Below are 24,567 nucleotides of genomic sequence, written 5' to 3'. Positions count from 1 at the left end.
TATGACCCATCGCCGTTTTCAGTAATTGGCATATTTTCGGTATAAAAAGTCGTAATTTGAAACTGAAAATAGGTGCAGAGAGTCAGAATTCGGATAAAAAATCACGCTCAGGAGTCAAATTTCCGGCATTTCAGACATTTTGAAAACTGCAGGGGGGTTTGGGCAAAATATGACCCATCGCCGTTTTCAGTAATTGGCATATTTTCGGTATGAAACAAGCATCCACACATCTGATCAAGCACCCACAGGTCTGAACAAGCACCCACAGGTATGAACAAGCACCCACTGGTCTGAACAAGCACCCACTGGTCTAAACAAGCACCCTCATGTCTAAACAGTTTGAAAAATACGTGGCCTATTGGAAATATGACTCCTGACCGTTATTTTTTAGCGTAATTCAGGATGATTGCACATATTTGAAGTTTTAAATTACCTTTTAACATGTAAAATTCTTTGAACATGGTACATGTAGGATTACGCTCCCACTCGCACTCTTCCAGGAAAAAGAAAACAACAAGGACTTGTATATACATGGCAGATGGCGGTGGCTACAGACGAAGGTCGCGGCCGTTGGGGGGAGTGGGGCTTCCCTCTTACTGGTGGCGGCGGCGTGTGGCCGCCAGAGTGCCAGTGCGTACCGGGTGACGAAGGTGGGTGGACGTGTCGGCTCCTAGCTCCCCACATTACCCTACTGGATTACCTGTCTCGCGTCAACACCCCGTCATGCCTTGACTCCTAGGGGACACCTACGTGTGCGTGTTTTATCTTAACAAATAACAGTAAATAATTTACTTGTGAATTTAGTAACAGTAACGGAGGCGTAATTAACTTTTTTTGTTTTTGAGATATATACAAGAGTTGTCAAATTAGTCTCTAAATGCAGAACAGCCACGCAATTCTCGATTCACTTCCGAGTGTGAGGGAGAACACATGATAGCTAAGGTGTGATACAAGGTGTGTACAGATTGCGATTGCAACTTGTCCAGTATGCAAGAGTGGTGGGAGGAGTGTGGTGCGAACTCTGACAGCTGCTACCACGTGCTTAGGGTCCACTCTCCCCTACCCCCGACTGACTCACCCAACCCCCCTTCAGCCCACACCAACTGCAGGTAGGTACTCCTCTAGGTGTACTTACAGGGTCGAGCAATTACTCAAGAGCCTCACATCTCCATCTCCTGCTCAGGAGGATAATGTCATTCCTTCTGTTTTCCGTCTTATTATCTTGAGAAGTAGCTTTCAACTATGTCTTGTAATCTGTTCTATTTACTTGCGACGCTTAAGCTGAAGATGTTTTCCTGGTCTCACCAGTTCAGCTGTGGTGTCCCCAGCTTCCATTTTTTTTATTGTGGCCGCCGGAGGCGGTTAGTTTATTGTGCACCCCATACTCATCCTGTGAGCGGTTACCTTACCTTGAGATGGTTTCGGGGCTTAGAGTCCCCGCGGCCCGTTCCTCGACCAGGCCTCCTCGTTGCTTGACTGGTCAACCAGGTCAACCACACACACAACCACATATATTGTATACCACATATGTGAGAAAAATCCTGGAGTATGCGGCCCCAGTATGGACCCCGTACCTTGTCAACCACAAGACGAAGCTTGAAAAAGTTCAGAGGTATGGCACTAGGCTAGTCCCAGAACTGAGAGATTGAAGTGGGTAGAATTCTACCCACTTCAAGACTCCGAACCAATATAGAAGCATCAAGAAGAAGTATTTGTCAATAGGCCCTCTGCAGTTACTTCCATTTTTATGTTCTCATATCCAATTTATACCCACTGTTTCGTGTTTTGTCTTGTGTTTGTCACAAGTTTGTTCACCTCACCCAAAACTGTTGTACCAAAACTGTTGTGTGTGTGTGTATATATATATATATATATATATATATATATATATATATATATATATATATATATATATATATATATGTATATATATATATATACACACATATATATATATATATATATGTAGCTAGAACACAATACTTGGCCTACTATGCAAAGCCCGATTTGCCTAATAAGCCAAGTTTTCCTGAATTTATATATTTTTCTAATTTTTTTTCTTATGAAATGATAAAGGTATCCATTTCATTATGTATGAGTTAATTTTCTTAAATTTGAGTTGAGACTAACGTAGATATATGACCAAACCTAACCAACCCAACCTTACCTAACCTATCTTAGTCTAACCTAAACTAACATAACTAAGTCAATAATTGATGTTCCTTGTATAATGTATTAATAATAATTCAAATAAACCAATTGAAAAAAAAATATGGAAAATAAAGAAAATTACTCGGCCTACTAGGCAAATCGGGCCTTGCATAGTAGGCCGAGAAGTGCATTCTAGCTACTAGGTACGACATATGTTTATATATATATATATATATATATATATATATATATATATATATATATATATATATAAAACCCTTTTTCTTTGGAGCATCCCTTTGTGCCCTCAAGAAGAAAGATGGTGGAGTCAGACCCATTGCCGTGGGCAACACACTTCGGCGCCTTGTTGCTAGGGCAGCTGTCAGAAAAATTAGCATAGACGCTGCGACGATGCTTCGACCCCATCAACTAGGTTTTGGTGTCCCCCATGGCTGTGAAGCAGCAGCTCATGCAGCAAGAGCCTATATAAAGCACCTCCCAGAAAATAAGGCATTAATTAAATTAGACTTTAAAAATGCCTTCAACCAGGTAAAAAGGGATGTGGTACTGGAAGCAGTTCGAACAAGCTTTCCTTCTCTACTCCCCTTCGTCTCAGCAGGGTACAGTAGGGAATCGACGCTGCTGTTTGGGGAACATGAAGTTGTTTCTGCAGAAGGTGTCCAGCAGGGAGACCCACTTGCCCCTTTTCTTTTTTGCATGGCTGTTAAAGAGGTCACAAGCAGGTTGACCAGCGAACTCAACATCTGGTTCCTGGACGATGGCACCCTGGCAGGGACACAGGAGTCCCTGCTAGAAGATCTACAGCTGGTGAAATCTAAGGGAGAGGAGTTAGGACTCACCCTAAACCCATTAAAGTGTGAAATCATCTCATCTAGCCAACCAACCATAGATGCAGTGCGAACCATATTGCCAGGAGCCCAAGTGATCGCTCCCACCGACAGTGTGCTGCTAGGGGCACCTCTGGGCTCGAGCGCCATTGAGGTAGTCCTCGAAGAAAAGCTGAACGACCTGAGGAGGATGGAGGGAAGAATAGGGGCTTTGGACGCCCACGATGCTCTGTACCTTCTCACAAGGTGCCTGGCTTTGCCCAGACTGACCTATTTCCTAAGGTGTGCTCCCTCCTTCGACAGCCCAAAATTAACAGAATATGACACACTCCTAAGGTCAATAACCGTGAAAGTGTTAAACCTCTCCCTGCAAGATGACCAATGGGACCAAGCAACGCTCCCAGTTAGACTCGGGGGGATAGGTATTCGCAAGGCGACCCAGTTAGCATTGCCGGCATTCTTATCCTCGACCAGTGCAACAGGTGAATTAGTTAAGGAAATACTACCGGAACACCTAAGAGACTTCATTGGGATTCATGATCCCAAATTCGCGGAAGGAGCCGGTCAGTGGGACACTCTTGTCAACTCTCATCCTCGACCGACTTTTCCAAATGACTGCAAACAGTCCAAATGGGATAGCCCCATAGTGGAGAACATCGCCACATCATTGCTGGAGGCAGCTTCCAGGAAGGACAAAGCGCGTCTTCTAGCTGTGCAAGCTCCCCATGCCGGGGACTTCCTGTTGGCAGTCCCTAATTCCGCCTTGGGGACCCGCCTGGACCATCGGACCCTAAGTATTGGTGTTGCTCTGCGCCTTGCCGCCCCTATCTCCACCGAGCACCGGTGTATTTGCGGCCATGCACGGGCAGACCAATACGGCAGCCATGGTCTCATCTGTCGTAAGACACAGGGAAAGATTGCCAGACATGAAGCAGTCAATGACATCATCAAGAGAAGTTTGGCTTCAGCTGGGTGCCCAGCACAAAGGGAACCTCAGTTGTGCAGGCCTGACAACAGCCAAAAACGCCCAGATGGAGTCACCCTGCAGCCGTGGAGAGAAGGTAAACAGGTCGTGTGGGACTACACGTGTGCATCCACATTGGCTGATACCTATCTACCTTACAGCGCAGCTGAGGGAGGCGGGGCGGCCACCTTCAGGGAGACCCAGAAAACTAACAAGTACAGGGACCTAGAACGTTGTTACAGGTTCGTGCCAATAGGCTCTGAGACTCTGGGCGCCTGGGGTAAATGTGCACTTAAGTTCCTGAAGGAGCTGGGCGAGGAACTCATTGGGAAGACTAGAGACCCAAGAGCGGCCAGTTTTATGTTCCAGCGCCTCAGTGTCGCTGTTCAGAGGGGAAATGCGTGTTGTATCTTGGGTACGCACCCGACCCCCGAGGAACTGGACGAGGTCTTCGAACACTGATTGGTATATTGTTATATTGTTATATAAGTGTGTGTTTTCTGTAAACTGTAACATTGCAATAAAATCAAATAAAAAAAAAAATAATAGGGGTGGTAGGAGAGGAAAAGATTAAAGTATTCAGTGAGAATCCACAAGGTCTTCTCTGAACACTATTTATTTTCTTCTTCGAGGATGTGGGTCCCTTTAATTAAACCAGTGGTGGTACCCCTATATATATATATATATATATATATATATATGTCGTACCTAGTAGCCAGAACTCACTTCTCAGCCTACTATTCAAGGCCCGATTTGCCTAATAAGCCAAATTTTCCTGAATTAATATATTTACTATAATTTTTTTCTTATGAAATGATAAAGCTACCCTTTTCACTATGTATGAGGTCAATTTTTTTTTATTGGAGTTAAAATTAACGTAGATATATGACTGAACCTAACCAACCCTACCTAACCTAACCTAACCTATATATATAGGTAAGGTTAGGTTAGGTAGCCAAAAAAAGCTAGGTTAGGTTAGGTTAGGTAGGTTAGGTAGACGAAAAAACATTAATTCATGAAAACTTGGCTTATTAGGCAAATCGGGCCTTGCATAGTAGGCTCAGAAGTGAGTTCTGGCTACTAGGTACGACATATATATATATATATATGTTTAAATATATATATATATATATATATATATATATATATATACATTATATATATATAAATGTCGTACCTAGTAGCCAGAACGCACTTCTCTGCCCACTATGCAAGGCCCGATTTGCCTAATAAGCCAAGTTTTCATGAATTAATTGTTTTTCGACTACCTAACCTACCTAACCTAACCTAACTTTTTCGACTATCTAACCAAACCTAACCTATAGAGATAGGTTAGGTTAGGTAGGGTTGGTTAGGTTAGGTTAGGTTAGGTTAGGTTAGGTTAGGTTCGGTCATATATCTACGTTAATTTTAACTCCAATAACAAAATATTGACCTCATACATAATGAAATGGGTAGCTTTATTATTTCATAAGAAAAAAATTAGAGAAAATATATTAATTCAGGAAAACTTGGCTTGTTAGGCAAATCGGGCCTTGCATAGTATTCCAAAAAGTGCGTTCTGGCTACTAGGTACGACATAAATATATATATATATATATAAACTGAAAAGTCACACCCCAGAAGTGACTCGAACCCATACTGCCAGGAGCAATGCAACTGGTATGTACAGGACGCCTTAATCCACTTGACCATCACGACCGGACAAAAAGGAAGTGATAGCCGATGCTATTTGAACCACTTCCCCGCCGGCACTCTGATGGTAATCTTGGGCATAGCATTTTATCAAATCACCTCATTCTTTGGGGCACACGTGAGGAACACAAATGCGAAGTTGCATATAGTCCTGGGAACCATTCAGGCTTGTTCGCATATTATATATATATATATTACACACATACATATATATATATATATATATATATATATATATATATATATATAATATATATATATATATATATATATATATATATGTGTGTGTGTGTGTGTGTGTGTGTGTGTACTCACCTATTTGTACAGGCCTATTTGTGCTTGCAGGATCGAGCATTGACTCTTGGATCCCGCCTTTCCAGCTATCGGTTGTTTACAGCAATGACTCCTGTCCCATTTCCCTATCATACCTAGTTTTAAAAGTATGAATAGTATTTGCTTCCACAACCTGTTCCCCAAGTGCATTCCATTTTTCCACTGCTCTCACGCTAAAAGAAAACTTCCTAACATCTCTGTGACTCATCTGAGTTTCCAGTTTCCACCCATGTCCCCTCGTTCTGTTATTATTACGTGTGAACATTTCATCTATTTCCACTTTGTCAATTCCCCTGAGTATTTTATATGTCCCTATCATATCTCCTCTCTCCCTTCTTTTCTCTAGTGTCTTAAGGTTCAGTTCCTTCAGCCGCTCTTCATATCCCATCCCTCGTAACTCTGGGACAAGCCTCGTCGCAAACCTTTGAACCTTCTCCAGTTTCTTTATGTGTTTCTTCAGGTGGGGGCTCCATGATGGCGCGGCATACTCTAAGACGGGTCTCACGTAGGCAGTGTAAAGCGCCCTAAAAGCCTCCTCATTTAGGTTTCTGAATGAAGTTCTAATTTTCGCCAGTGTAGAGTACGCTGCTGTCGTTATCCTATTTATATGTGCCTCAGGAGTTAGATTAGGTGTCACATCCACTCCCAGGTCTCTTTCTCGAGTCGTTACAGGTAGGCTCTTCCCCTTCATTGTGTACTGTCCCTTTGGTCTCCTGTCACCTGATCCCATTTCCATAACTTTACATTTACTGGTGTTAAACTCCAGTAGCCATTTCCCTGACCATCTCTGCAGCCTGTTTAAGTCCTCTTGGAGGATCCTACAATCCTCGTCTGTCACAACTCTTCTCATTAATTTTGCGTCATCCGCAAACATCGACATGTATGATTCCACTCCTGTAAACATATCATTTACGTAAATTAGAAAGAGGATTGGTCCCTGCACCGATCCTTGAGGTACTCCACTTGTTACTGTTCGCCAGTCCGACATCTCGCCCCTTACCATTACCCTCTGGCTCCTTCCTGTTAGGTATTTCTTCACCCATACTAGGGCCTTTCCGCTTACTCCTGCCTGCCTCTCAAGTTTGTATAGCAGTCTCATGTGCGGTACTGTATCAAAGGCCTTTTGGCAGTCAAGAAATATGCAGTCTACCCAGCCTTCTCTGTCCTGCCTTATCCTTGTTACTGTATCATAGAATTCTAAAAGGTTTGTTAGGCATGATTTCCCTGTCCAGAACCCATGTTGGTGCTTGTTTACAAACCCAATGCTCTCCAGGTGCTCAACAAGTCTTAGCCTAATTATTCTTTCAAGTATTTTGCAGGGGATGCTTGTCAGTGATACGGGTCTGTAGTTAAGTGCCTCCTCCCTATCACCTTTCTTGAAAATCGGTACGACATTTGCCTCCTTCCAGCAACTGGGCAATTCTCCCGACATAAGTGACTCATTAAAGATCATTGCCAGAGGCACGCCGAGAGCCTGCGCTGCCTCTTTAAGTATCCACGGTGATACTTTGTCTGGTCCAACTGCTTTACTGGCATCCAGTGTTAACTGTTTCATTACATCCTCTGCTGTCACCTCTATATCTGATAGTCTTTCATCTTGGGTAATCTCTTCTAACAATGGGAGCTGCTCAGGCTCGGTTGTGAACACTCCATGGAATTTTGCAGTCAGTACCTCGCAGATTTCCTTGTCGCTTTCTGTATATGCCCCTTCTGTTTTCCTCAGTCTTGTCACTTGGTCATTTACCGACATCTTCCTTCTTATATGGCTATGTAGTAATTTAGGTTGCTTTTTCGCTTTGACTGCAATATCATTCTCATAATTTCTTTCCGACACTCGTCTTATGTTAATGTAATCATTCCTAGCTCTGTTACATCTAATCCTGTTGTCCTCTGTCCTTTGTCTTCTGTACTTCCTCCACTCCCTCCTGCTTCTCACATTTGCTTCCTGATACTATCTATTAAACCATGGGTTATTATATTTCCTCCTGCTTTTTTCCTTTATTGTTGGAATAAATCTCTCTTCAGCCTCCTTGCATTTCAATATGACTTGGTTCATCATACCTTGCACTGTTTTTCCTCTAAGTTCTTCCTCCCACTGCACTTCTCCCAGGTAGTCCCTTATCCTTCTGTAGTCCCTTTTTCTGTAATCAAGTCTCCTTTCCCGGACCTCTTGTCCTTTGGTCACAATTTTAAGCTCCATCATGTAGTCAAAGACTAGGACACAATGGTCACTAGCTCCTAGTGGTATTTCATGTTCCAACTGCTCGATGTCTTCTACATTCTGGGTGAAAATGAGATCTAATAGGCTGGGCGTATCCCCTCCTCTTTCCCTAGTATCTTGTTTCACATGCTGTGTTAGGAAATTCCTGTCAATAACGTCTACCAGCTTCGCTCCCCAGGTCTCCTCCCCGCCATGGGGATTCCTCGTTTCCCAATCTATCTCTCCGTGATTTAGGTCCCCCATGACCAGCAGCTTCGCTCTCATTCTATGCGCTAAAGTTGCTGCCCCCTCGCTACCCTGCCCTGCCTGTGTGTGTGTGTGTGTGTGTATACATGTATATAATTTTGAAAGCCTCACTGTTTAGCTTCGTGAAGGCCACCTGACATTTTGCAGTTTGTCTTCTGCTTCACATGTTTTGTTACTGTGTTGGTCAGACGAGATCTGGTGTTGTATATTCTTCTAGAGCGTTCTCTTTCACTGTTTCTGGAAGCTGGCTCGCCTTCACTTCGTACTGTCTTTGGGGTCTTCTCTTCTCCTCACCTCCACATTAGTGTGACAAGAAATAATAAGCCTCTGTATGGACCAACTTTTACCGCACTACAGTTTGGGACGGTAAGAGCGGACAGTGGCTTTTCCTGGGCCTGTGCTAATTGATAAATTATTCAAGAAGAATGTCACAAAGTTATGAGTTGAACTTTCTTATTCAAGAAATATGGCTTAAGTTGAGAAAATTCTCGGAGAACAAAAGGAGAGTCTGACTTGAACTCTGTGTGTACTCGTCTAGCTGTGCGTGGGGAGGAGGGAGTTCAACTTCGGCTCTTTGGTTCTCTCAACGCCAATCAGTTGGTATGCATTTTCCTGAACCTCTTGGTCCCTATCATGTTTACATTTGAAACTGCGATTGGAGTCTGCCACCATCATATCTTCATAATACATTCTATTTGTTAACTAATCTGACACTGAACAAATTCTTTCCAATGTCTCTGTGGCTCATTTTGGCATAAAGTTTCCACCGGTGTCCGTTTGTGCGTGTTCCACTTTTGCTAAATAATTTGTCTTTATATACCCTTCAATTGCTATGAGAATTGTGTATGCTGTGATCACGTTTCCCATAGTTCTTCTGTCTTCCAGCGACGTGAGGTGCAACTGACGTAGCCTTTCATCATAACTCATACCTCACAGTTCTGGAAATAGTCTGGTGGCATAAATTTGAACAATTTCCAACTTCGCCTTGTGCTTGACTAGACATGGACACCACGCTGACTCCCGGATTGATCTGACGTGTTGTATAAAAGGTTCTAATAAATACTTACACAAGGTTCTGAATAATTCCTTACACAAGATTCTAATGGCAGTTAACATGTTGACCAACCTAGCATATGTGACAGGTACGGTGTGATATCAACCCCAGATCTCTCTCTACCTGACTCTTGAAGGATGGCATTTCCTAATTGATACATTATGTCCGGCCTCCTGCTTCCTACACCTATTTTCATTAATTTACACTTACTTGAGTTAAATTCTAGTAGCCATTTATTGGACAATGCCTTCAGTTTGACCATGTCTTTTTGTAGTCACCTGCTATCTTCCAGCTAAAAACAAACTATTTAGCACGGGTGGTACGCGAACAAGGGGACACAGGTGGAAAATGAGTATTCAAATGAACCACAGAGATGTTAGAAAGAACGTTTTCAGTGTCAGGGTAGTTAAATGGCATGCATTAGGCAGTGATGTGGCGGAGGCAGACTCCATACACATTTACAAAGTGTAGATATGATAGAGCCCAGTAGGCTCAGGAACCTGTACACCAGGTTGAATTGTCAGTTGAGAGGCGGGACCAAGCACAAGCTGAACAGCTACCGTCCAGCCACTGTGCTGGATAAGCCAGGCCGGACCGGAAACCACCTAGGTTGCGTCAAGTTACTGGATGTGGGGATCCCCAACTGTCCCTTGTCCCCCTCCTCTCCCCCAATCGTTACACCGCTCTCCCTCCTCCCCCTCACCATCGTCACACCGCTCTCCCTCCTCCCCCTCACCATCGTCACACCGCTCTCCCTCCTCCCCCTCACCATCGTCACACCGCTCTCCCTCCTCCCCCTCACCATCGTCACACCGCTCTCCCTCCTCCCCCTCACCATCGTCACACCGCTCTCCCTCCTCCCCCTCACCATCGTCACACCGCTCTCCCTCCTACATATCACCGTTGGATTAGATATACTTTTTAAGTACAGACAGAACATAATACAATAGGTTCAACTCTTCAGCACTCACCTTTAGTCATTCTCCCGCCTACTTTATCTTGCCCCCACGGAGACCTCCGACCCATCCACCCCCATCCCCACCCCAACACCGCCCCTCCCAACACCTCCACCCCACTCCCCACCCCTCCACATCCCAAACCTCCCCTCTCCCTCCACCCGCTTGGAATTTGTAGTACAGATTTTGAACAATGATGCTGAATGGCTGTAATTGTGTTTATAAGACATTCATAAGACTCACCCTGATGTACCCGGCCTGTTGCCTCTACCATCCTCACCCTGATGCACTCTGTTGCCTCTACCGTCCTCACCCTGATGTACCCTGTTGCCTCTACCGTCCTCACCCTGATGTACCCTGTTGCCTCCACCGTCCTCACCCTGATGTACCCTGTTGCCTCTACCGTCCTCATCCTGATGTACCCTGTTGCCTCTACCGTCCTCACCCTGATGTACTCTGTTGCCTCTACCGTCCTCACCCTGATGTACCCTGTTGCCTCTACCGTCCTCACCCTGATGTACCCTGTTGCCTCCACCGTCCTCACCCTGATGTACCCTGTTGCCTCTACCGTCCTCATCCTGATGTACCCTGTTGCCTCTACCGTCCTCACCCTGATGTACTCTGTTGCCTCTACCGTCCTCACCCTGATGTACCCTGTTGCCTCTACCGTCCTCACCCTGATGTACTCTGTTGCCTCTACCGTCCTCACCCTGATGTACCCTGTTGCCTCTACCGTCCTCATCCTGATGTACCCTGTTGCCTCTACCGTCCTCATCCTGATGTACTCTGTTGCCTCTACCGTCCTCACCCTGATGTACCCTGTTGCCTCTACCGTCCTCACCCTGATGTACCCTGTTGCCTCTACCGTCCTCATCCTGATGTACCCTGTTGCCTCTACCGTCCTCACCCTGATGTACTCTGTTGCCTCTACCGTCCTCACCCTGATGTACCCTGTTGCCTCTACCGTCCTCATCCTGATGTACCCTGTTGCCTCTACCGTCCTCACCCTGATGTACCCTGTTGCCTCTACCGTCCTCATCCTGATGTACCCTGTTGCCTCTACCGTCCTCATCCTGATGTACTCTGTTGCCTCTACCGTCCTCACCCTGATGTACCCTGTTGCCTCCACCGTCCTCACCCTGATGTACCCTGTTGCCTCTACCGTCCTCATCCTGATGTACCCTGTTGCCTCTACCGTCCTCACCCTGATGTACTCTGTTGCCTCTACCGTCCTCACCCTGATGTACCCTGTTGCCTCTACCGTCCTCACCCTGATGTACTCTGTTGCCTCTACCGTCCTCACCCTGATGTACCCTGTTGCCTCTACCGTCCTCATCCTGATGTACCCTGTTGCCTCTACCGTCCTCATCCTGATGTACCCTGTTGCCTCTACCGTCCTCATCCTGATGTACCCTGTTGCCTCTACCGTCCTCACCCTGATGTACCCTGTTGCCTCTACCGTCCTCACCCTGATGTACCCTGTTGCCTCCACCGTCCTCACCCTGATGTACTCTGTTGCCTCTACCGTCCTCACCCTGATGTACCCTGTTGCCTCTACCGTCCTCATCCTGATGTACCCTGTTGCCTCTACCGTCCTCATCCTGATGTACCCTGTTGCCTCTACCGTCCTCACCCTGATGTACTCTGTTGCCTCTACCGTCCTCACCCTGATGTACCCTGTTGCCTCTACCGTCCTCACCCTGATGTACCCTGTTGCCTCTACCGTCCTCATCCTGATGTACTCTGTTGCCTCTACCGTCCTCATCCTGATGTACTCTGTTGCCTCTACCGTCCTCACCCTGATGTACCCTGTTGCCTCTACCGTCCTCACCCTGATGTACTCTGTTGCCTCTACCGTCCTCACCCTGATGTACCCTGTTGCCTCTACCGTCCTCATCCTGATGTACCCTGCTATTGTTGTCCCCTAACTCCCCTTGCCACTTCGGGGGGGTATAGGGTGTTTATGTAGCTTCAGGGCACCAATCCTCCCCAGCCACAGGGCATGGCGAGAAGGCACCCCTAAGCATACCTAATTCCCTATCAAACACAAACTAAAATACACATAAATGGCAGATCTCATCACAACCCACAAGAGTTAAGATGATAACAACATAATAATAACATGAAAATGACATACACAAAATGGAAAATTCCATACTCTTATCTGCCTAACCAACGCTATTCCCTCTTTATTTTAAGTAATACATTAAACTTAAGTTTTTTAAGCGTTTAAGCGACAGGGAGACGCCTAAACGTTTTAAGCTTCCTCCTGACCCACTCTGACCAGCTTTACCCTCCCTTATCACCTAAACCCTCCGATTTACAGACTATCGTCACTGCATCCCGCTCTCTGTTCTTCTAAGCCTACGCCTCCACTCCCAAGCCCTCTCCATGGGTAAACCTGTACCTTCCAGGATACTCAAACACCACTCATGCCACTTATCTCAGTCCACACGTTGCCCTACACAACACTTCGTAAATGCTGGCACCTCGCAGGACACTGCTGTCTGCTGGTCATATCACCACATGGTTACCGCTGTGGTGTGGGGGAGAGGGCGCCGGCACTCCCTTTCATCGCACCGGATGCTGTTGTCAGAACGGTGTTTGTTCATCTGCTTTATCCATGGGACATATTTTTCGGTTAAACGCGGCCCATCAGTAAAGTAACCCTGCGACAATGTGGTGCGAGTCACAACGGCAGGTCATTACTCAGTTTGATATAAATAAAGTGACCTCACCATCCCAGGACGTTCCTTGTGGGACCTCACCATCCCAGGACGTTCCTTGTGGGACCTCACCATCCCAGGACGTTCCTTGTGGGACCTCACCATCCCAGGACGTTCCTTGTGGGACCTCACCATCCCAGGATGTTCCTTGTGGGACCTCACCATCCCAGGACGTTCCTTGTGTGACCTCACCATCCCAGGACGTTCCTTGTGTGACCTCACCATCCCAGGACGTTCCTTGTGTGACCTCACCATCCCAGGACGTTCCTTGTGTGACCTCACCATCCCAGGACGTTCCTTGTGTGACCTCACCATCCCAGGACGTTCCTTGTGTGACCTCACCATCCCAGGACGTTCCTTGTGTGACCTCACCATCCCAGGACGTTCCTTGTGTGACCTCACCATCCCAGGACGTTCCTTGTGTGACCTCACCATCCCAGGACGTTCCTTGTGTGACCTCACCATCCCAGGACGTTCCTTGTGTGACCTCACCATCCCAGGACGTTCCTTGTGGGACCTCACCATCCCAGGACGTTCCTTGTGTGACCTCACCATCCCAGGACGTTCCTTGTGGGACCTCACCATCCCAGGATGTTCCTTGTGGGACCTCACCATCCCAGGACGTTCCTTGTGGGACCTCACCATCCCAGGACGTTCCTTGTGGGACCTCACCATCCCAGGACGTTCCTTGTGTGACCTCACCATTGTGCAAGGAATCATTCAGAACTTTGTATACCACATATGTCAGACCAATCCTGGAGTATGCAGCCCCAGCATGGAGTCCATATCTAGTCACGCATAAGACCAAACTGGAAAAAGTTCAAAGGTTTGCCACCAGACTAGTACCCGGGCTGAGAGGTATGAGCTACGAGGAGAGACTACGAGAATTAAACCTCACGTCGCTATAAGACAGAAGAGTTAGGGGGGATATGATCACCACGTACAAGATTCTCAGAGGAATTGACAGGGTAGATAAAGACGGGCTATTTAACACAAGGGGCACACGCACTAGGGGACACTGGAAATTGAGTGCCCAAATGAGCCATAAAGACATTATAAATAATTTGTTTAGAATCTGAGTAGTTAACAGACGGAATGCATTAGGCAGTGATGGGGTGGATGCAGACTCCATACACAGTTTCAAATGTAGATATGATAGAGCCCAATGGGCTCAGGAATCTGTACACCAATTGATTGATTGTTGAGAGGCGGGACCAAAGAGCCAGAGCTCAACCCCCGCACGCACAAATAGGTGAGTACACACACACACACACACAGGCTGCATGAAATGCAGCCTCACGACTCTGGAAGACAGAAGAGTAAGGGTAGACATGATCACTACCTGTAAAATTCTCAGAGGAATTGACAGGGTAGATAAGGATAAACTGTATAACACGGGAGGTACGCGAACAATGGGACACAGGTGGAGACTGAGTACCCAAATGAGCCACAGGGACGTTAGAAAGAACTTTTTCAGTGTCAGAGTAGTTAACAGACGGAATGCATTAGGCAGTGATGTGGTGGAGGCTGACTCCATACACAGTTTTAAATGTAGATATGATCGAGCCCAGTAGGCTCAGGAATCTGGACATCAGTTGATTGACGGTTGAGAGGCGGGACCAAAGAGTGGTGAATAACTGCTCGTCCCAGCAGTGAATGATTCAAGTCCCACCTCAAAACGTTATGATTATACTGTTAAAAGCAGTATATAATAATCTTCTGAATCACCTGTTAACGACGGCTTCCGGGGCAATAGGGTTGGTGGTGTGGGGCGGGTCAGACGAAGTACAGCTTGGGAACCACTTGATGAACCATCTTGGCTCATCGTCTCCTCACACACCAGCCTGGTCGGACCGGCGCCCAGTAGCTCCAGCTGAACAAATATAAACTTGTGTTTTGACCGCTTCATACTTCATATATACATGTCCGCCAGCTGCGTTTTACGTGCTTTCATTACTGTTAGTGTGAGGGAGTGGGGTCTTGACCGGAGCACTGTGTTCTGCAGTAGCCTTCATCAACCAACAGTCTTCAAACAACAGAACGTGCCTTTATGGTGTTTATGTAGCTGGTTTTCCACCACTCAGACCTTGTTCTGTTTGTCCTTGATTCCTTGTGGGAAATTCGAGTTAGTCTCGACCATGCTGAAGATCTGACCATTTCCTGGGAAACGACCCACAACAGTCAACTCCAATATACCTATTTACTGCTAGGTGAACAGAAGCATCGTGATTAAGGAGACGCGCCCTAACTGTTTTGCCCTGTCGAGGACCTTAGAGAGACATTCACTATATATCTGGCGAGGGCTCGCTGGAGGTCACTTGCTCTGTGATCAACAGAAATCCGGGAGGCAAGTAGCCCTGTTGTGGGAAGCGTTGTGCAGCACGAGGGAAACCCGGCGCATCTTCCGCCCAGTTCTGAGGGCGTTCCTACCTCTTGCCGACGGTCCAACCCCTAGCGGCGAGCAACCTCTAGTAGATCCACTACTTCTTACATGTAGAGTGAAGTTGTGGTAATCCAGGTGTGGTACCCCAGGTGTGGTACTCCAGGTGTGGTACTCCGGGTGTGGTACTCCAGGTGTGGTACTCCAGGTGTGGTACTCCAGGTGTGGTACCCCCCTGGTGTGGTACCCCAGGTGTGGTACTCCAGGTGTGGTACCCCCCTGGTGTGGTAATCCAGGTGTGGTACTCCAGGTGTGGTATCCCAGGTGTGGTACCCCCCTGGTGTGGTAATCCAGGTGTGGTACTCCAGGTGTGGTATCCCAGGTGTAGTACCCAATGGTGTGGTACCCCAGGTGTGGTATCCCAGGTGTAGTACCCAATGGTGTGGTACCCCAGGTGTGGTACTCCAGGTGTGGTACCCCAGGTGTGGTACTCCAGGTGTGGTACCCCAGGTGTGGTGCCCCTGGTGTGCTACTCCAGGTGTGGCTCCCGAGGTGTGGTACTCTGTTAATACTCAAATTGTATGATGGTTAAGACATAACCAATCACAGGCGAGTAGGCCTCTGACGTCACTCCACACAGCCGGCACAAGCCGCACTTCAGGCAAGCCTCAGTACCTCTCGAAACCAGGGTTAGGGTCGGACCTCGGCTGGCCAGATATATACCTTGTTACCTTATTCAATAAACTACTGAAGTGTTCTACTGTGTATATCTACAACCACCGTACATCCAAGAAGGCAACGAATACCTCCAGGTGTGGTACCCCAGGTGTGGTACTCCAGGTGTTGTACACCAGGTGTAGTAATCCAGATGTACTCACCTAATTGTACTCACCTAATTGTGCTTGCGGGGGTTGAGCTTTGGCTCTTTGGTCCCGCCTCTCAACTGTCAATCAACTGGTGTACAGATTCCTGAGCCTACTGGGCTCAAGATGTGGTATCCCAGGTGTGGTACTCCAGGTGTAGTACCCCTGGTGTGGTACCCGAGGTGTGGTACTCAAGGTGGTGTACCCCAGATATGGTACCCCAGGTGTGGTACTCCAGGTGTTGTACCCCAGGTGTGGTACCCTTGGTTTGGTCCCCCAGATGTTGTACCCCAGGTGTGGTGTCCCCGGTGTAGTCCCCCAGGTGTGGTTCCCCATGTGTGGTTCCCATGGTGTGGTTCCCATGGTGTGGTTCCCATGGTGTGGTACCCCAGGTGTGGTACCGCAGGTGTGGTACCCCAGGTGTGGTATCCCCGGTGTGGTTCCCCAGGTGTGGTATCCCCGGTGTGGTTCCCCATGGTGTGGTTCCCCATGGTGTGGTTCCCCATGGTGTGGTTCCCCATGGTGTGGTTCCCCAGGTATGGTTCCCCAGGTGTGATACCCCATGTGTGGTACCCCTGGTGTGGTACCCCGGTGTGGTTCCCCAGTGTGGTTCCCCAGGTGTGGTTTCCCGGTGTGGTTCCCCAGGTGTGGTACCCCAGGTGTTATACACCAGAGGTGTACTCCAGGTGTGGTTCCCCAGGTGTGGTACCCCAGGGGGGTGTACTCCAGGTGTGGTACCCCAGTGGGGTGTACTCCAGGTGTGGTACCCCAGTGGGGTGTACTCCAGGTGTGGTACTCCAGGTTTGGTACTCCAGGTTTGGTACCACAGATGTGGCATTCCAGGTGTGGTACCGCAGGTGTGGTACCGCAGGTGTGGTACCCCAGGTGTGGTACCCTAGGTGCGATACCTCAGGTGTGGTAGCCCTGGTGTGGTACCCCAGGAGTGATACCTCAGGTGTGGTACCCCCAGGTGTGGTACCCCAGGTATGGTACCCCTGGTGTGGTACCCCTGGTGTGGTACCCCTGGTGTGGTACCCTTGGTTTGGTCCCCCAGGTGTGGTACCCCTGGTGTGGTACCCCCAGGTGTGGTACCCCAGGTGTGGTACCCCAGGTGTGGTACCCCCAGGTGTGGTACCCCAGGTGTGGTACCCCCAGGTGTGGTACCCCTGGTGTGGTACCCCTGGTGTGGTACCCTTGGTTTGGTCCCCCAGGTGTGGTACCCCTGGTGTGGTACCCCTGGTGTGGTACCCCAGGTGTGGTACCCCTGGTGTGGTACCCCAGGTGTGGTACCCCTGGTGTGGTACCCCAGGTGTGGTACCCCTGGTGTGGTACCCCTGGTGTGGGACCCCTGGTGTGGTACCCCAGGTGTGGGACCCCTGGTGTGGTACTCCAGGTGTGGTACCCGTGGTGTGGTACCCTTGGTTTGGTCCCCCAGGTGTGGTACCCTTGGTTTGGTCCCCCAGGTGTTGTACCCCAGGTGTGGTACCCCAGGTGTGGTACCCCCGGTGTGGTACCCCCGGTGTGGTACCCCCGGTGTGGTCCCCCAGGTGTGGTACGCCAGGTGTGGTACCCCAGGTGTGGTACCCTTGGTTTGGTCCCCCAGGTGTTGTACCCCAGGTGTTGTACCCAGGTGTGGTACCCTTGGTTTGGACCCCCAGGTGTTGTACCCCAGGTGTGGTACTCTTGGTTTGGTCCCCAAAGTGTTGTACCCCAGGTGTGGTACCCCTGGTGTGGCACCCCAGGTGTGGCACCCCAGGTGTGGCACCCTGGTGTGGTACCCCTGGTGTGGTACCCCAGGTGTGGCACCCCTGGTGTGGTACCCCTGGTGTGGTACCCCAGGTGTGGCACCCCAGGTGTGGTACCCCTGGTGTGGTACCCCTGGTGTGGCACCCCAGGTGTGGTACCCCAGGTGTGGCACACCTGATGTGGTACCCCTGGTGTGGTACCCCTGGTGTGGTACCCCTGGTGTGGCACCCCTGGTGTGGTACCCCAGGTGTGGTACCCCTGGTGTGGTACCCCTGGTGTGGTACCCCTGGTGTGGCACCCCTGGTGTGGTACCCCAGGTGTAGCACCCCTGGTGTGGTACCCCTGGTGTGGTACCCCAGGTATGGTACCCCTGGTGTGGTACCCCTGGTGTGGTACCCCTGGTGTGGCACCCCCGGTGTGGCACCCCTGGTGTTGTACCCCTGGTGTGGCACCCCTGGTGTGGCACCCCAGGTGTGGTACCCCAGGTGTGGTACCCATGTTGTGGTACCCCAGGTGTGGCACCCCTGGTGTGGTACCCTTGGTTTGGTCCCCCAGATGTTGTACCCCAGGTGTGGTGTCCCCGGTGTAGTCCCCCAGGTGTGGTTCCCCATGTGTGGTTCCCATGGTGTGGTTCCCATGGTGTGGTTCCCATGGTGTGGTACCCCAGGTGTGGTACCGCAGGTGTGGTACCCCAGGTGTGGTATCCCCGGTGTGGTTCCCCAGGTGTGGTATCCCCGGTGTGGTTCCCCATGGTGTGGTTCCCCATGGTGTGGTTCCCCATGGTGTGGTTCCCCATGGTGTGGTTCCCCAGGTATGGTTCCCCAGGTGTGATACCCCATGTGTGGTACCCCTGGTGTGGTACCCCGGTGTGGTTCCCCAGTGTGGTTCCCCAGGTGTGGTTTCCCGGTGTGGTTCCCCAGGTGTGGTACCCCAGGTGTTATACACCAGAGGTGTACTCCAGGTGTGGTTCCCCAGGTGTGGTACCCCAGGGGGGTGTACTCCAGGTGTGGTACCCCAGTGGGGTGTACTCCAGGTGTGGTACCCCAGTGGGGTGTACTCCAGGTGTGGTACTCCAGGTTTGGTACTCCAGGTTTGGTACCACAGATGTGGCATTCCAGGTGTGGTACCGCAGGTGTGGTACCGCAGGTGTGGTACCCCAGGTGTGGTACCCTAGGTGCGATACCTCAGGTGTGGTAGCCCTGGTGTGGTACCCCAGGAGTGATACCTCAGGTGTGGTACCCCCAGGTGTGGTATCCCAGGTATGGTACCCCTGGTGTGGTACCCCTGGTGTGGTACCCCTGGTGTGGTACCCTTGGTTTGGTCCCCCAGGTGTGGTACCCCTGGTGTGGTACCCCCAGGTGTGGTACCCCAGGTGTGGTACCCCAGGTGTGGTACCCCCAGGTGTGGTACCCCAGGTGTGGTACCCCCAGGTGTGGTACCCCAGGTGTGGTACCCCTGGTGTGGTACCCTTGGTTTGGTCCCCCAGGTGTGGTACCCCTGGTGTGGTACCCCTGGTGTGGTACCCCAGGTGTGGTACCCCTGGTGTGGTACCCCAGGTGTGGTACCCCTGGTGTGGTACCCCAGGTGTGGTACCCCTGGTGTGGTACCCCTGGTGTGGGACCCCTGGTGTGGTACCCCAGGTGTGGGACCCCTGGTGTGGTACCCCAGGTGTGGTACCCGTGGTGTGGTACCCTTGGTTTGGTCCCCCAGGTGTTGTACCCCAGGTGTGGTACCCCAGGTGTGGTACCCCCAGTGTGGTACCCCCGGTGTGGTACCCCCGGTGTGGTCCCCCAGGTGTGGTACGCCAGGTGTGGTACCCTTGGTTTGGTCCCCCAGGTGTTGTACCCCAGGTGTTGTACCCAGGTGTGGTACCCTTGGTTTGGACCCCCAGGTGTTGTACCCCAGGTGTGGTACTCTTGGTTTGGTCCCCAAAGTGTTGTACCCCAGGTGTGGTACCCCTGGTGTGGCACCCCAGGTGTGGCACCCCAGGTGTGGCACCCTGGTGTGGTACCCCTGGTGTGGTACCCCAGGTGTGGCACCCCTGGTGTGGTACCCCTGGTGTGGTACCCCAGGTGTGGCACCCCAGGTGTGGTACCCCTGGTGTGGTACCCCTGGTGTGGCACCCCAGGTGTGGTACCCCAGGTGTGGCACACCTGATGTGGTACCCCTGGTGTGGTACCCCTGGTGTGGTACCCCTGGTGTGGCACCCCTGGTGTGGTACCCCAGGTGTGGCACCCCAGGTGTGGTACCCCTGGTGTGGTACCCCTGGTGTGGCACCCCAGGTGTGGTACCCCAGGTGTGGCACACCTGATGTGGTACCCCTGGTGTGGTACCCCTGGTGTGGTACCCCTGGTGTGGCACCCCTGGTGTGGTACCCCAGGTGTGGTACCCCTGGTGTGGTACCCCTGGTGTGGTACCCCTGGTGTGGCACCCCTGGTGTGGTACCCCAGGTGTAGCACCCCTGGTGTGGTACCCCTGGTGTGGTACCCCAGGTATGGTACCCCTGGTGTGGTACCCCTGGTGTGGTACCCCTGGTGTGGCACCCCCGGTGTGGCACCCCTGGTGTTGTACCCCTGGTGTGGCACCCCTGGTGTGGCACCCCAGGTGTGGTACCCCAGGTGTGGTACCCATGTTGTGGTACCCCAGGTGTGGCACCCCTGGTGTGGTACCCCTGGTGTGGCACCCCAGGTGTGGCACCCCTGGTGTGGTACCCCTGGTGTGGTACCCCTGGTGTGGTACCCCAGGTGTGGCACCCCTGGTGTGGTTCCCCAGGTGTGGCACCCCTGGTGTGGTACTGGTCAGGTTATCGTACACACCTGGACACCAGCTGGCGCCAGTCCTCCTTGCACACCACTGACAGACTTTGACTTGTGTGTGTATTTGACTGTTGTAGTTGTGGGTGTGGAGGAGGGGGGGGGGTACTGGTTGGAGTGGGTGTGTGGGTCGGGGAGTTCATGCTGAGGTGAATGTGGGGCAGTTGGCCAGGATAGTGAGAGTGTGGGGGGGGGGGTCTGGGCTGGTGTTGGGGTCTGGGCTGGTGTGGGGGTAGGCGCGCGCATCACCACGTTGACTCACAGGGCCACTCCTTTTTCTGTACACAGAAGGGGAAGGGAGGAGAAGGGGGGATGACTCACACTATCCTACGTCTGCTCGTGATTAACATTTCCTTGTTGGTTAAGAGTGACCTTGTCAGTAGTAAACCGTACAGGCCTTGAGGGCTATCCTTCCCACCAGACACATACTCGTGCCACCCACAATGTCTCACTAATGTGTCATGTGTCGTTCATGAAACTGGTGACACCGTCCCCCCTCGTCTCTTATCCCACCGGAGCCTTAGTAACTCCTCAAATTCGAGGACTGTGGTTGACCCGGCCGTGTCCGTGGTTGACCCGGCCGTGTCCGTGGTTGACCCGGCCGTGTCAATATATATATATATATATATATATATATATATATATATATATATATGTCGTACCTAGTAGCCAGAACGCACTTCTCGGCCTACTATTCAAGGCCCGATTTGCCTAATAAGCCAAGTTTTCCTGAATTATTATATTTTCTCTAATTTTTTTCTTATGAGATGATAAAGCTTCCCATTTCATTACGAATGAGATCAATTTTTTTTTATTGGACTTAAAATTAACGAAGATATATGACCGAACCTAACCAACCCTACCTAACCTAACCTATCTTTATAGGTTAGGTTAGGTTTGGTAGCCGAAAAAGTTAGGTTAGGTTAGATTAGGTAGGTTAGGTAGTCGAAAAACAATTCATGAAAACTTGGCTTATTAGGCAAATTGGGCATTGCATAGTAGACATAGAAGTGCGTTCTGGCTACTAGGTACGACATATATATAGGTTATATATATATATATAAATATGTCGTACCTAGTAGCCAGAACTCACTTCTCAGCCTACTATTCAAGGCCCGATTTGCCTAATAAGCCAAGTTTTCCTGAATTAATATATTTACTATAATTTTTTTCTTATGAAATGATAAAGCAACCCTTTTCTCTATGTATGAGGTCAATTTTTTTTTATTGGAGTTAAAATTAACGTAGATATATGACCGAACCTAACCAACCCTACCTAACCTAACCTAACCTATATTTATAGGTAAGGTTAGGTTAGGTAGCCAAAAAAAGCTAGGTTAGGTTAGGTAGGTTAGGTAGACGAAAAAACATGAATTCATGAAAACTTGGCTTATTAGGCAAATCGGGCCTTGAATAGTAGGCTGAGAAGTGCGTTCTGGCTATTAGGTACGACATATATATATATATATATATATATATATATATATATATATATATATATATATATATATATATATATATATATATATATATATATGTCGTACCTAATAGCCAGAACGCACTTCTCAGCCTACTATTCAAGGCCCGATTTGCCTAATAAGCCAAGTTTTCATGAATTCATGTTTTTTCGTCTACCTAACCTACCTAACCTAACCTAACCTAGCTTTTTTTGGCTACCTAACCTAACCTTACCTATAAATATAGGTTAGGTTAGGTTAGGTAGGGTTGGTTAGGTTCGGTCATATATCTACGTTAATTTTAACTCCAATAAAAAAAAATTGACCTCATACATAGAGAAAAGGGTTGCTTTATCATTTCATAAGAAAAAAATTATAGTAAATATATTAATTCAGGAAAACTTGGCTTATTAGGCAAATCGGGCCTTGAATAGTAGGCTGAGAAGTGAGTTCTGGCTACTAGGTACGACATATTTATATATATATATATAACCTATATATATGTCGTACCTAGTAGCCAGAACGCACTTCTATGTCTACTATGCAATGCCCAATTTGCCTAATAAGCCACGTTTTCATGAATTAATTGTTTTTCGACTACCTAACCCACCTAACCTAACCTAACCTAACTTTTTCGGCTACCTAACCTAACCTAACCTATAAAGATAGGTTAGGTTAGGTAGGGTTGGTTAGGTTTGGTCATATATCTACGTTAATTTTAACTCCAATAAAAATAAATTGACCTCATACATCAAGAAATGGGTAGCTTTATCATTTCATAAGAAAAAAATTTGAGAAAATATATTGATTCAGGAAAACTTGGCTTATTAGGCAAATCGGGCCTTGCATAGTAGGCTGAAAAGTGCGTTCTGGCTACTAGGTACGACATTATATATATATATATATATATATATATATATATATATATATATATATATATATATATATATATATATATATATATATATTATATATATATATATATATAATTTATATTGAATGACCAAAAGGGCAAGATTAATAATTCTAACACGAATCTTCTCCATATTTCTTACGTTTTTCGTCACTGTTGGGAGTAATTGAAAAATTAACTCTCCAAAATTCATTCTTTATTTCTGGTCTGACGCCTGAACGAGTTTCGTCATGCTTATTACATTTTCAAAGACTTTTTGCCCATTTGTCTCCGCCTCCACCGGGGATCGAACCCGGAACCTCAGGACTACGAATCTGAAGCGCTGTTCACCCAACTGTCAGACCCCTAAATAGTCACGGGCCTGTCCGGGAGTTGAACCCGGGACCTCTCGCACCCGAAGCGAGAATCATACCCCTAGATCAACAGGCCAACAGAACACGAAACAATGGGTATGAAAACATAAGAATGGAAGTAACTGCAGAAGGCCTATTGGCCCATTTCTCCTCTCGCTGCTTCAATGTTGGTTCGGGGTCTTGAAGTGGGTAGAATATAGTTGTGCTTTAATTGGCTGTTGAATTAGGTTGAAATAGCTTAAGCAATATACTCTTTTCTTTTGAGATGTACTTTAACTTACTAAAGTGGCTGACAAAGATCCGAGTCTGCGATAAATAAAGATATTACGCGTGTATGTATGATCGCCTCCAGGAAAAGCTTATCTTAAAGATAAGCCAGAGAATATAGCTTCCCTGAAACTTAAGAGAACCTTTGAAGGAAATTAATCTCTTGAGCCCTTGACCTCACTTCTGGAGCTATTTTAGCGATCACTTACGTCAGTTCCCAGACTCGCGGGAAGATTAGCTTGCCGACGAGGCCTCGAGCCCTTCCCTCTTTATCATTCTCCTTCCCTTCCTCCCTTCTTCACTTATACCCTCCTTCACACCCTCCCTCATCCCCATCTTCACAGCCTTCCTCACTCTCTTCCCAATACCTTCCCCTCACACCCTAAGTCATATGAATCCACTAGTTTATCCTCCCCCTCACACTTTCCTGCACACTCTCCCTCATAACCACTTCTACACCCTTATACCCACCTTGACACTCCTCTTCACACCCCTCCCTCACACTTCACACGTCATGGCTCAAGGCTTGGTGTTGGGTGTGGCGGCAGATGCTGTCTGCACCATCCACTGTTACAATTTTT

The 24,567-nt window shown here is 48.6% G+C and overlaps 2 protein-coding genes and 1 non-coding gene across 5 annotated transcripts in view; 2 read left to right on the top strand and 1 right to left on the bottom strand.

Annotated features, from left to right (window-relative positions):
• The first annotated feature begins 550 nt into the window (after positions 1–550).
• Positions 551–24,567, top strand: part of LOC123765108 (uncharacterized) — a 54,987-nt gene continuing 30,970 nt past the window's right edge. Inside the window, exon 1 of one of the 3 annotated variants that reach the window (XM_045753578.2) lies at positions 551–1,109. The gene's annotated coding sequence lies outside the window, so the exon portion shown is untranslated. The remainder of the gene's footprint in view (positions 1,110–24,567) is intronic. The other 2 variants (XM_045753579.2, XM_069333550.1) reach the window with 2 other exon arrangements.
• LOC138369611 (uncharacterized) lies at positions 10,753–12,396 on the top strand. The gene has a single exon (XM_069333034.1). It carries the CDS (start codon positions 10,753–10,755, stop codon positions 12,394–12,396), a length of 1,644 nt encoding a protein of 547 aa, XP_069189135.1.
• On the bottom strand, positions 23,724–23,795 carry TRNAP-CGG (transfer RNA proline (anticodon CGG)). The gene has a single exon. It is a non-coding gene; the product is annotated as a tRNA-Pro (tRNA).

This window comes from Procambarus clarkii, chromosome 29 (assembly GCF_040958095.1).
Source record: "Procambarus clarkii isolate CNS0578487 chromosome 29, FALCON_Pclarkii_2.0, whole genome shotgun sequence".
NCBI lineage: Eukaryota > Metazoa > Arthropoda > Malacostraca > Decapoda > Cambaridae > Procambarus > Procambarus clarkii.
Note: the sequence above shows the minus strand (reverse complement) of the source record. Positions and strands in the feature narration are given on the sequence as shown.